The sequence below is a fragment of the Vespa crabro genome, chromosome 4 (assembly GCF_910589235.1).
Source record: "Vespa crabro chromosome 4, iyVesCrab1.2, whole genome shotgun sequence".
Classification (NCBI taxonomy): domain Eukaryota; kingdom Metazoa; phylum Arthropoda; class Insecta; order Hymenoptera; family Vespidae; genus Vespa; species Vespa crabro.
The window spans coordinates 48721-63311 of NC_060958.1; the positions used below are offsets into that span (position 1 = coordinate 48721).

At 35.0% G+C, this 14591-nt stretch overlaps 1 protein-coding gene across 2 annotated transcripts in view; it reads left to right on the forward strand.

Moving 5' to 3' along the window:
- The window catches only part of LOC124423890 (histone acetyltransferase KAT6A), a 25879-nt gene continuing 11288 nt past the window's right edge, over positions 1-14591 (forward strand). Inside the window, exons 1-2 of one of the 2 annotated variants that reach the window (XM_046962214.1) lie at positions 1-3088; positions 3511-3780. In XM_046962214.1, coding sequence (XP_046818170.1) covers positions 113-3088; positions 3511-3630 — 3096 coding nt within the window. In that variant the 5' untranslated portion in view covers positions 1-112 and the 3' untranslated portion in view covers positions 3631-3780. Of the gene's footprint in view, positions 3089-3510; positions 3781-14591 lie in introns of those variants that run through there. The other variant, XM_046962213.1, reaches the window with a different exon arrangement.

Genomic DNA, 14591 nt, shown 5'->3' on the forward strand with positions numbered 1-14591 from the left:
GGGAGGGAGGGAGGGAGGGAGGGAGGGAGGGAGAGAGAGAGAGCGAGAGAGAGAGAGAGAGAGAGAGGGAGAGGTCTGTCGCGAGCGCGTTCGGGAACGCGTGTCGTCCAAGATGGCTACCGCCGGCAACGCGTCGGCCGGCGGCGAGTCGAACGGAGCCGGTAATAATAACGTGCCTCAATGGAAGAGGGATCTGATACAACGACGAAGACAACAAAATAAGATTCTATCGAGTAACGGAGGAGCGAGCGTTAAACTTTCATCGACGGAGAGTCGCGACGATATCGCGATAGTCTGTCGTCAGGAACAACGAGACGCATCATCGACAAAAACGACGACGATAACGACAACGTGCGAGGAAGAAAAGTTCGGTGGTAGCAGTAACGAGACTGGTACTGCTATCGCCTTTACCGATGCTCTTGCCGGTAATAGTGTTAGTGGTACCGGGGGCGGCATGGGCGGCCTCCCTACTACGATGGCTCCGCTTGTCGGCAGGGGACTCGCTAGTGGCGCCACCATTCTCCACGGTGGTAATAGCTGCGAAATTGGCTCAGTGGCGCGCAACATGCGTCTCGAGGCGGATCTCTCACTTTGCTCCGATTCGGAGGATGTAAACGGTAGTGGTGCTAGTGGTGCTTCTATCAGATCCACGGACATGGAACGAAAGATGGAGCACGTTGGAGATGATTACGAGACCGAGGATAATGTCCTTGGGACGAGGAGAACGCGCGAGATCGGCAACAACGTATTCGAAGAACTTAGTGGTAACACGATAAGCAACGTAAAGACCGCCGTAGGCGTGAGAACGAACGAAGCCGACGCCGAAAGCGACAGTTCCGAGGAACTACAATACGGTCCTGGTATCGTGAATAAACTCAAAAGCAAATATCTTAATCTCGCTCTTAGGGAAACCAACAAGAGCCGAGCGACCGTTCAACGTTTCCGACGTGCTGCCAGTTTGGAAGATCTACTCGATCGAGAGGACGAGCCGACGAACGAAAAAAATCCGAGTACCGTTTCTGGTAGGAAGTACGCCAAGAGAAATGTCGCCGGGCAAACGAGCAAAACCGGCGGCGATAGGTATCGAAATGCTAATCGTGGTAACGAAACGATGAAGAGAGCTAGAAGCGTCGAAACTCTCATAAGGTACAATGCTTGTTCATCCTCGACCGATGATTCCGGTCTCCCAAAGACAAATGCTAACACGAGGATCGCCTCGAGACAGGATCCGATTAACGATCACATCGTTCTCGTCGACAGGAGCACCGTTAAGATAGAGAGCCGACTTAGCGAGATAGACCGGCCCAAGGCGGCAAACAAGCCGAAAAGAATCAAGCCAGTTTTGGCAGAAACCGAACGGCCTCCACCCGATCTAGTCAAGACGACAATGCGCATATTCGAAGGATCGGCGAAAAAGTTGAAGCCTAAAGGAGAGGTCGCTGCCAAGGTAGCGACCTTTAAGACGATCAACGATACTTTCAAAGCGCAGAATCAAAAAAAGGTACTACCTAAACCGCCGCTACAGCCTAAACCCTTTGTCAATGGTAATGCCAGGACTAATACTACCGGTTCCTCGTCACCGAAGAAGATCGTCTTACCTCAAAAACCAACGGCCGAACTTATAGAAAAGGACGAGGATTTTCATTTCGACGGTGTCATTACCGATCCTATAGTACAATCAGTTTCTTCTGTAGTGAGCAAGTTTCAGCAAATTGAAAAGTCTCATTCGCCGTCACCTTCGCCAGAGCCTACCTTTAATAAGCTCAGGTTTTCTCCAGCACCGAGTCCAGAACCTCAAAATAGATCGAAAGTTGGTACTCTCGAGATAGGTATTAAATCTCCACCTTTAACTCCATTATTGTCACCCAGGATCTCTTCTCCAGCTGCTCAGAGTCCGTCTTCGCCTGTCAAGGATGTCAATATTCCTATACTTCAGAGTTCCAGTCCAATCCGTAAACCCAGTCCTGCCAAAGAGATCGCAGAAACGGGTAAGCTCGTTCAGACGCATAATCGCCAGGTAGAAAAAGAAACGATGATATTGTCTATGAGACAAAGGTTGCCGAGTCCTAAAAAAAATGAAACCATCGAGTCATCCATTCCGAAGGATCTTTCTATTGATGAGTTGAGACTAGAACCAGAAGTAGCAGAGGAGGTAGAAGATCAAGATGAGGAGGAGGAGGAGGAAGAAGAAGAAGAAGATGATGAAGAAGAAGAAGAAGAAGATAATGATGAAAATGATGATGATGATGATGAGGAAGAGAAGAACAAAGATGTGGAGGATGGGCCGAAAACAATTTCTTCCTCGGCTTTAGACAATATTGGTAAAGCTGGTACGACAATGCGTTTTAGGTTCAACGATGAGTCCAATGCCAGAGAAAAGAATTATTTGCCAGGTGTGAAACAAAATGGACGTAAGCTCGAGGAAAGGGCTACGAATATATCAAAGGCTAGTAGCTGTGATATAAAGAGTAATGAATCCTTTGTTGGAATTCTTCGAGATCAGGAAATAGCTTCGAAACTTCTTCGTGAGAGATTGGCTCTAGATAAAGATAACAAGAAGAAGAACGGGGACAATGTTGAGATCGAAGAGAAGAAGGCTGACAACAAATCTCCAAAGTCTGCTAGCTTAATCAGTTCTACCACAACGTCCTATTCTCAGGGTAACGAATCTAAAACGATAAGATGTCAGAAAAGTGAATCGTCTCCGCCTCAAAAACAAATTGGTATTATAAGACCACTTGTGTCCACCAAAACCCAAATTCCTCAACAGAATCTAAGCAATCGAGAGTTAGAGAAGAATCTTATAAATCGCGTTAAAAGTATAGAACAACCTACAAAGGTTGTGGTTAGTTTGAAGAGTGCCGATGAGATACAGCCAACTAAGAAGTCGACTTCCACTGGTGGTCCTGGTACTGGTGCTGGTGCTGGTGCTGGTGGTGGTGGTGGTGGTGGTGGTGGTCTTTGGGATGCCAAACCTTGGAATCAACAGAACAACACAATGGTATTCAATTTTAGCAACAGGAAGGACGTTCCTGATTACATAGAGAACGATGGCCTTATTATCAAAAGGAAACGCGAAAAGCCAAAGGTTTGTGTAATTATTTTTCCTTTATCTTTGTACATTTAGAATTTCGAGCAGGTCGATAGAAAGCAAATAAATTTTCAATTTGAATCATTCCATGTTTGAATGAACTTAAAATATTTGTCAAATGGTGGGTAACTTTTAAGGACAAACTTGCATAATATACATTTTATTATATTAAGTATTTTATTCTATAAATTACAACATTGCATTAAAAAGTTTTTCTTGTCTTTGAAAGCAAAAGAAATACTTCTACGATCGGAAATGTGACTGTATTTATTATCATGAATTGTTCAATTTTCGATATTCCAATTCTCCTCTTCTATATTGTAATCTTAACTTTCAAAATCTTCTCAACTTATTCCAAAACAATAGATTTTCAATATATGATGTACGAGATCTTTCTTAATTATTCGTTTTTTTTACAGGGAACACTCACTATATCCGTACGAATATCTGGACAGTACTGTCCAAATCTTTCAATTATAAGCCTCATTTACATGGAAGTTTTGATGTCGCAATGTTTCGTCGATCGTTATATGAATTAATAATTATAATAAGACTACAGGATATTTTCACTTTCTTCTTCGATCGTAGATCATGAACGATTCGCTTTAATTCGTCGTGACTAATGTATGAAGAATTTGAAACGAATCGAATCAAGATTCAAGGCACAACTTGTCATGTCGTACATTCTCCATTTCCAATGTGATCGGACTACGTTTTAAATACTTGTAAACGTTCTTTTCGGAAAGAGCAAATACCTCTCTCTCTCTCTCTCTCTCTCTCTCTCTCTGTCTCTCTCTCTCACGATAAATTCGAGAGCCGTAATACAACGTGCATCGTGTTTCTATGTTACGATCGAACGTTCAATCGAGACGCGATCGTCGAGTAAACAAATACATTCAAAGAGGATTGAACGTAATTCGTTTTTTTGCGATTAGATAAAAATCGGTCAGTTTTGTGATTAATTTCAACTTGTTATCACGTGGTAACACATTTTTTATTACCATTTTTTAATTATTTTTTTCAAAGAAAGAATTGCTTCTTTTTTTCTTTTTTCTAAAAATATACATTAGTCGATTAATCGATGAGGATGATATCACTTACTCGTATTAAATAACCTGCTAGGAGGTGATTTATACGAGATGATTCGTTTAAGTTAAAAACCGAAAGTACGAAAGTTTCTTAGCGATTTTAAATGATTTTTTATATCAATATTCTATAAGATTTAAATCGAATTAACAAATTGGACGTATACGAAATATTAAATAATAAATAATTAGAAAGAAAAAAAATAATTTATCTATACATTATATCTTTGATTTTGTAGTAAAAATTGCTACAAACTTTTCCAACGATTCAATACGATATGACTTTTTTTCTCCATCGACATTTATTATCGAAATTCTGCCTTATCTAATCGACCTAACGGGTCTTCCTCCGATCGAATCAAATTCCAGAGAAAACCCATAGGCCGACCAAGACACGACCGTTTAACGAACCGAAAACTAGAACACGCATCGAGACCAGAACGATTCACATTGTTTTTAATTCACAATGCCACAGTTTTATAATGATAAAATGTTTTCTTTTTTAATGTTTATTTAAACATCGAAAAAAAAATTAATTTTAACAAGATCTGGTCGTAAAAAATATGTTTCAGTAAAAATGAAATAAAGAAGAAAAAATAATCAACATATATCGTCAGACTAGGCAAAAACATAATAAACTAAGTAAAATAACTAAGATATATCCTTCACGGTAAGTAAAAACTCGGAAACGATCTTTTCAGTCATTTGGTGTAACTATAATAATAATAATAATAATTTTGTCGAATCGACGTCAATCGACGATACTGCATCTGCCGATAAGAGAAGCGGATTTGTCGCCAGTGATGCATGTAGAATTTGATGGTTTTATCGATAGATATAAATACCTTTTTCGGTTGACGTTGATTCAGAAAAATTACCGATACGTATGAACTTACCCTAACAGCTGTCTCCTCCGTACGTTATACCCTATATATAACTTATAATAAAAAGGATTTCGTCGAGCTCACATATTCTCCTACGTCGCTTTGAAATCCTTTGTATCCTTGCAAAGCCAAGCAAGCAGACAGATAGATGGGTAGGTAAAATTCTTTCATAATTCGAACTCGAACAGAACGTTTCTTTCGATTATAACTTGATATTTTTAGTTATCGTCGCGTGGGATAAGCTTTATTTATAATAAGAGTATATACATACTCTTCATGGCGTTCGCTTATTTTAAATCTATTGTTTGTATTGTACAATATCAATTATGCGGTCAAAGAAAATGAGACAAGATTTGTAAAGGAAATTTTTCGATATATCATAACCGTACTTTGTGAGATTGGAAGAAGTGCATTCTTCATCTTTAACATTTTCGTTGACAAGTTTAACGTAAAAATCGCAAAGTTAGAAGTTCATGTCGTTACTTATCATTGGTATACGTCCTTGTATGTTGCCATGTGAACACTTGTGGAGCTTCTTCGTTGCTTCTTTTTCTCTCGACAACTCGTGAATTAGAGAGTTGCAATTTCAAGGGAACACAGGCTCGATTAAAATTTATTTCTTTTTTTAGTTTCTTCTCTTTACCGAGTTTTTTCACAACAGAGTTAAGAATTTCACTTTTCCAATGTATTTTTTTTCAAATTTATAAAAGTTTACGTGTATATATATATATATATATATCATTGTTACATTAAAAATTTCGCGAAATGGATGAGGAACAAAATATTGTAATCAACTATCAAGACATAAAGATACAAAAAACATGTTAAAAAAGATCGATTCACTTTTAAGTTATTATATATAATGAAGATAAGTCATTATATTATCGCTCGAGTTAAAAGAAAAGTTAAGAGATATCGATGGAAGTGCGGAAACCGCATCATCCATTCGACATTCAACGTGATTGGCTGTCATCGTCGAGAGATAAATCAAGTTTTTTCCACCGTCAAAAAGACGCGTATTAGCATGTTTTTACTTAAACAGCACGAGATTACATCTTATTTATCCCAGCGAGCAGCGCGTTAATTAACCTTCTCAACTCCATAATAATTATGCAATCGCGTGCATTAAACTCTCGTGCGTAGGTATAGAATTGATCGTGTCTCTCATCAAAATCTTATGCTGTCACGATACGTTGAGAGAGAGAAAGAGAGAGACAGTATATTCGTTGAGAATATTTTACCCTTAATTAATAACGGACAATCAAAAAGTGAAAGTAAAAAGTCGACGTTTATCGTTTCGTTTACGTATTTTTTTTATCGTGTCGAAATTAAAAGGAATGTATTTTGTAATAAACCTATCCTAAACATATATTTCTTTTACTTGCAATTATATATACAAATTAAATTATGTGCAAATTAAATTATAATAGTGTTTACGCACGTATGTGTATATGTATAAGGTATACTAATCTGCAAAATCTCTTTTCTTTTACAATTTTTTCCCTCGGCTATATCTTCAGAAGGATGTACCATAATAATTTATCAAGTCGGCCAGGCACAATGATATAAAAAAAGAAAAAACTTAATTAGGAAGTCGAAAGGAGTTAAATGGAAGCGATGACACCGATGATTGGAACCCGCTGACGTTCACTGTCAGCTGACTTTATCCGGATTTGACTCGTCGTCGTTGTATTATTGTTGCTAATGTCATCGTCGCGTCCTGTTTCGATGGCGTCGCTCGATAAGAGCTCACATCCTCTTTTCCTTTCCCCTCTAACCCATCGTTTACTTTTTTTTTTGTTTCTCTCTTTCCATTATATCTTTTTTCCCGACATCGAGCTCGTAAACGGACGCCTTCATAACAGTTTTTAAGCACCGTCAGTGAAAGTAGCCCATTAAATGCAGTTTCTTCCTTCTTACAATAGTAGAGAGGGTGGACTGGTGGGAGGAGGAACTTGGAAAGGATAGCACTGTACATACACATATGCTTGGTTTTGCTTTCTCCAAAGATTCGTTTAAATGTCTAACTTCTTTTTGTCCAAATTATATTACTTCGTTTTAGATGAATCTTACTGAATGAAGATCTCAATTTTATACAAACATTAACGAATGTATTTTGCATCGTTTGTTATTCTTTGAAAGAAAATGTTTTCATTTTTATTTAAAAATCTTCTTTATAAATTATACAAATGCAAGTTAAATAAGTGATATTTAATAGGAATAAAAATAAGCGATATATTTATTTTTATCGTTATCAATGTTGAAGTTTTGTGGGATGTTAATCATTTTTAGAATTTTACATACTAATTTTAAATAGAAATATGAGCTCTTGATCAGAAAAAGGAAAGGAAGCGCGAGAATATCGAGAGTACGTTCGCGAGCCACACTTTTTCTTCTGTTAGGAACGAAACTCGATTTCGATTTTATTCTACCGAACGTGCTATTATTATTACGCAGCAGGTTTGTTGTTGTGAAAACTGCAGGAAATTACGAAAGTCTTTCCACGACTGTCGCAGTATCATCGGTTATACTTCTTTCTTCCTTTAGCTCTATTATCATTACAATTACCAAGTTTATCCTTGATAATATTATTCATACCTATGTATACATACTATAATATATTTATAGATAGGTGTATATATGTATATATATATATATATATATATATATACATATATTATAAGAGATATCGTTTTTGTCTGCTTCTTTTTTCTTGTTTTCAACAGTAGAATTAATAACCAAGTTTTATTTTTATTCGTGCGCAACGACAAAGTGCGAAGTTGAAACACTTTACCGCAAAAAATAATACCTGACAATTTGTCGTATTATGCAAATTATTTGCTTCTTATTCAAATTATAATTAATATAGAATGAATTAAATAAATATATATGTATGTACGTCAGAGAAGAGCGTAGGATTGTCATAAAGATATCAAGATATATTACATTTACCTTGACTTATTAATTCAAATAGACTAGTTGAATTATTAATTCAAGTAGTGATGGGGTAACTATGGTTACCTTTAATAAGGAAATAATTGATTACAGATATGTAATATGTATTTATGTATAATAATGTTATTTTATTTATATATTATTAACACACATTATAACTCTTTCAAAGTTAAAAAAGAAAAAAAAAAAGAAAAGAAAAGAAAAGAAAAGACGATGTGTGCCTCAAACGAAACGCCTCTCGTGGCGTCGCGTGTCGTGTGCATCATCGTCTAGCGATGAGTCATCGTCTGCTAGTGCGTTATCGATTGAAAATTAAGAAGTGGCAATGGAAGGAAATAACTTAGTCCAATGTATGGCATCGTACCATATGCGTTAATTTCGCATAAATTCTCCCCCTTCTCGTCTTCGATCTCGAAATTATTCTAAATTTAAATGTTTAATTAAAAACTCGTTTTTCGTCTTTTTCTCTTTTCAAGCTATCGAAAAATTCAGAAATACTCGCAAATGAAGTAAAAAAATATTTTCATCTGTATAATAATACATATGTATATACATACGTATGTGTATGTACATGACTTTTGATCGAATCTCGGTCTTGATCTTTATAATACTCACATGGGGGTTTCACGTATTTCAAAGAGCTCTATGATGGGCTCCCTCGTGGCTCTGGCTATGGTAATTGAATTTACGCGCAGAGAAGAAATCCTTGACCCAATTTCTCTCGATAACCGTTACGGTATTCCACTATTGCTAAGTATTTCTTGGCGATCGAGATCGTCGTTTCGATCCAAACTGGAATGCGATACAACGTTTCTGCACGAACATGAAAGGATCTGAATGCTTCTCTTCAAATTCGTGGTTTTTTTTTTTCTTTCTTTCTTCTCATTTCATACGACTTAATTTAACTTTATCGACTCGCTTGATTGGTTACTTCGATTCGACAATACTTCGACAATACTCAGATAACGTATTTGTTATCATTTACTTATCGCGTAAAGGAAAATTCATTCGTATTTTATATTTTTATAAAAATAATTCAACATTTTAATTATAGTTTATTCAATTTGTTAGTTTCGAATAAAAATTTTATTTAGATTCGTTATCGATTTTTCTATCCATCTCAATTTCTTTCACTTTTTTTTTTGGGTTATCTCATACTAGAATAAGGTCGTATTAATTTTTTTTTTTTAAATATCTCTCTCAAAATCTAACGATTATAAAAGCGTTATCGTAAGCATGATCGCGAATAATGACCGACGGTAAAGAAGTTGGTTCCATTTTTCGTTGGATCTACGAATGAGCACTGGCTTACAAAATCATTGGAGCGAGAGAGCGAGGCAGGAACCATAAAGGATTGTTCTCAATTCGTTGCTTATTTATATCGTCGTCTTTTAGATAACATTCTGCTTTAAAATTCTTTCTGTACTTATATCGTAGTATAAACAAATTTCAATTGCTCGCTTTTCATTGAACGCTTACTTTTAATTTGTTTATATGTATATTTGTTTTATGTTGATCTTAATATTATAATAACGATGAAAACGATAAATTGGATCATTGATGCGCGTATTATGGTTAGCGAAAGTTTCATGAATTTTACGCATAACAAAAATTTGTATTTACTTTTAATCTTTTGCAAACGACTAACGCATATATACGTTCGGCGAAAGCAATCGATGGAGTTGAAGTGCTCATATGTACGTTTGATGAATTTTTAGCTTATGCTTTCGACATATATTCATACATAGCAACAAAAAATTATAATTACAACGCACGATTTCGAATTGTTCTGTTCGCAATGGCCTCAATTTACATTACTATCCTTACTACTTATTCAATTATATTAGTGGAAATGTATATATATATGTATATATACATAATGGTCATGTGCAGAAGTTTTGTTTAAGAAGTTGGATCGCTAATATAAATAGTTTGCACACTATTGAATGAAAGAATGAAATTAGACGACAAAAAAAAGTTGGGACAAATCTTTGATGACGACGTAAAATAAATAACGAAAAAATACTTTACGATAACGACAAAATCAATGAAGAAATCAAGGAACGGTGATATGAAGCATGGAAAAAGCTACGAGAGAGCAAGTAGCGTGCCCTCGTCGGTGACATTCCAGAGAATATTACGCGGAATCCACATATATGGTTGTCCTAGAGCTAAACCAAGTAAAGAGAGAGTGAGAGAGAGAGAGAGAGAGAGAGAGAGAGAGAGAGAGAGAGAGAGAGAGATAAACCGATGGAGATCCGTTAGCGCCTTTCAGCCTCGCTCCTTAACTCGGCCTTCTAAGGAATATTATGTTCCAACGATCCTTTCACAAGCCTATCAGCTGCTTGCAAGTTTTGGTATGTGGGGCAGACGACAGAAATTCTCTTCTCTTTTCTTTTTTTCCCCCCTTATTTTTCTTCCTCGTAACCTTCTCCAAAGATTCTCCATGAAATTGCAAATATCGTGTTAATTATAAAATGTATAACTATTGTTATTTCGAATTTTTACGTTTCTATATTATTAGATTAAACACGACAAATTTCTGTAAGAAATACTTTGTATCGCGATACAATTCAGAGACACATGTTGTATGTATCAATTGATTGTTATCAAGTAAGTACTTGAAAACTATCTCACATCTGAAAATAAATGTTAAATTTAAAAAAAATAAAATATTATCAACGTTATATATTTTCGATAAGAATAATCTCTGAAATCCTTGAATCGTAGAAGTTTACCGCGGATTGCGATTATATTTTTGAACGAGGGGAAGAGCGATCTCGATACGGTAGGCTTCCCTCCGAGTATTTCGCATTCGCGTCGCTTCGACGCTCGAGATGACACAAATAGACGTTTCCTGCATACGTGGAACCGGTCGCGATCCAGGAAGAGCTTCGAGCAGTCAACGATCTCTCTCTCTCTCTCTCTCTCTCTCTCGATTTGAACTTCTCTATTTTGTATGAAGCCAATCGACGATCATCTATTACAACACATCGATCAGAGATGTTTGTGAGAGCTATTAATTTGATGGATTATAGATACACAAGTACTTCCTGAAACATAAAAACGTATCCATCTTCTTCGATATTCAATCAGATACTCGATAAATTTTTGTCCAATCACATTAATGAGAATTGAGAATAATTATAATGTTATTGTTATTAGTTACCTTTTTTTGTAAGTTATGAGGATATATGTAAAGTAACCATAAGTAATATTAATAATCTGTATGTTCGTCTCCGTGTTATTGTCATTTTTAATCGGAAAATAACGTTTCATTTATTTGTTCTTGTATAAAAGTATATGTTCTTCGTGAAACATTATTTTATAATTTCATAATAGTATGGCTAAGAAACTCAATTTTGCACGAAACGAAAGAGAAAAGAAGATTGCAAGGTAGTTTAAAAGATTAGTGATCAATTAATTCATAATCAAGCTTTTTTTGCTTGTCCGAATGGTCCACCTCGCAATTAGATACTCGAATTAAGTATCGTTCGTTTGAGAGATTATTTAAAAATCGTTTTATATTTATGTTGTATGATGTACGAATATGTAAATTCGTGGTTGTAATTTTTTTTTATATCCTTCCGCTTAGTTATGCGAACGTACGTGTTTATATATACGCGTAAAGGATAGAAAAGAATGTAAGAGTGTGTAAAGGGACATGTATTTGTTCGGATATATATTCACATGCGATCGTTAAGCAAATGTCTTCGTTGTTGTCGTTGGACTCTCCGAGGGTTCAAGGTCTATCTACAACAGAGTGATACCTCCTTACTCTCGGAATAATGGAAAGAAACATCCTGGGAATTTCTCATGAAGTCAGGGACCCTATACTCAGGTTCATTGCCGCTCCTTTAACTATATTTTCTCTTCGAGAACTCTTTTCCTATATCGTTAAATTACATTCACACTTACTTTATTTTTCACTCAATACTTAAGTATTTTTTCTTGTTTCTTCGTATTTCAATTACACGTACGGTTACTATTCAAAGTATTCCTACGTTCTTTAAGAATACTTCAGTCATTAGGTTTAGGATCAATAGGATCTTTTGAAATTATCGACAAGTTTAATGCAATTCGATATTGATGTGAAAATGAATGTAAAGAGATTCGATTTAGTTTCTATTAAGCAATTTATAGTATCTACGTGTATATATGATATCAGATTTTTAATATCTTTCAAATTATATTCGTTTTAAAAAACACAACAAATTGCTTAAATATTAAATCTTTTTATTTCAATATTAGAATCTTCTTTTAACAAATGAAATAATAACGAATTAGACCAATCCATGTATATAATGTAAAACTGAAACTAAAAATGTATTTATATTAAAAATTCTTTATAAATTACGACTTTATAACTTGGACATTAAAGAACCTACTTAATACAAACTCTTACAATCGATAGACGGTAGATCTTTGAGTTCGGTATGTAACAGAAGTAAGTAAATACTTTGCATTTTGTACAATGAACAAAAAGTTTATTTGTACTATGCAAGGATACTTGTTATATCCTATGAATTTATAATACAGTACAGATAATAAAAAAAAATACATTTCAACAGAATTTCAGCTACAGATTAAAGATGTTTACTCACTTTTGTAACTCTTAAATGTAATGTGTTCTAATTCAGTGTGATAGTGATAAGTAAATAAGAAAAAGAAACTTGCGAACAATACATGAAAAACAATAGAGAGTCCTGACGTTGGCTATTATCGTTGTTACGATAGCTAATTTCAGGTTTTAGAGAAAAAAACTAGTCTAACGTAAGAAACATACGTTTACTTACTTTTTGGTACTATATATTTATATATATTGTATTTGCATCCTTGAACTAAGTTTCAGCGCAGATGTTACGTTGCTGACTCGAATACGACCTCCATCGTTGCTCGTCCGTTAACGTAGTTCTCAACGTTACGACGCGTGACGAGGAACCATTTTTTGTACTCTTAACAAAACGATACTGTACCAACGAAGTCAAATATTTTCTAGAATAATTGAAAAATTTATGTTGAATTAAACGCGAAACGGAACGGTAGGATCGCTTTCGAAACGAAATTCTCGTGCAATTTCTGGTTCGAACGACTCCGGAAGTGGACCGGAAATCGATAACGTCCTCGTCATGACGGTATGCGCCTCGGTGAATCGATCGATTTCACATAAGCGTCGTTAAGATCCATGCTTTTCTGCCGACACTTTCGAATCGAAGAGAAACTCTTCCTGCTTTGCTTTATTATAAAGAAAATCGAGTATGGAGTATTTATGTAAAAAAAAAAAAAAAAAAAAAAGAGAACTTGTGACCGTGCTGAAACGTCAGAAACGAATTCAGAACTGATTAAAAATAGTTTATAATATTCTTTTTAATAATTGCAAAATAAAACATTTCGTATTAATTTATATTGCATGAAATTTAATATTCAATTGGAAGAAAAAATAGTGAGAACGAATAAAAGGTATAATTTATATAAACAAAATTTAATGCCGTTCTAAGGAAATTTTTGACGAGCAAAGAATCAAACGAGTCATCACGTAAAACATAACCGTTTCCATTCCGAAGAAAGGAAAGTATAAAATCGAGAGTATCATGGCCGACACGATGCTACACGAGCTCGAAGGACTCTCTCGGCATGTATTAGTGAAATAACACGAATAATTTTTTCCTCTTTTCAATGGAAGAAAAGAACCCTTGAAAGAACGCTTAAGTCTTCGTTTGCGTGCGGCCTGGTCGTTCTTTTTTTTTTTTTTTTTTTCGAGTCGGCAGGATGTTCCATTCATCGAAAAATCGAAATCGCTGAATCTCTCTCTTTCTTCCACTCAGATGAAATCATTGAATAAACTTTTCTTTCTCTTTTTTTTTTTTTTTTTTTTCAGTGAAAGTTATAAGAAATCATATTTGAGATTAAACTTTTCATTATCGTCAGCGATACGTGTCAATGTTTGCACGGTAGATAAAGGCAACACGCAAAGCCGTGCGATTAAAACACTGGTAGAGTATGTTTAATCCATTTACATTAAAAATTAGATAATCGTTTGATAATGCAAGTTATCGATAATAAAATTCAATCCAAGTTCCGCAATATTGCTATTAATGGACGGTCACGCAATTACTATATATTTTCCTTTACTTTCGTGCTCTCAATTATAGACTATATAAGTTAAATTTTTCTATTTATACATATATGTATACTATTTAATCGATGATCTTGTTAAAAATGATATATTAATATTAATTAAATGTAGTATATATATATATATATATATATGTGTGTGCGTGTGTGAACAGATAAGAAATTAATTTCCTTTCACTTGATAAAACGAAACGATCTGATGTTTCATTATTAGGATATTTGATTAAATCCTAAAGAGCCGCATAAAGAAAACAATCGATTATTCATTATTTAATAAAAAAAGAATTTGGTGTTTAACTAACAAGAAGAACTTTCCATAGAAATCAACCATGAAACTGGTCGACGGAATTCGATATATATGTGTGTATATGTATTATATATCGTAATACAAGAGCTCTGGAGTAGAGTGGAGAGTCGCCTCACTGGATTCCAAGGGTCCCT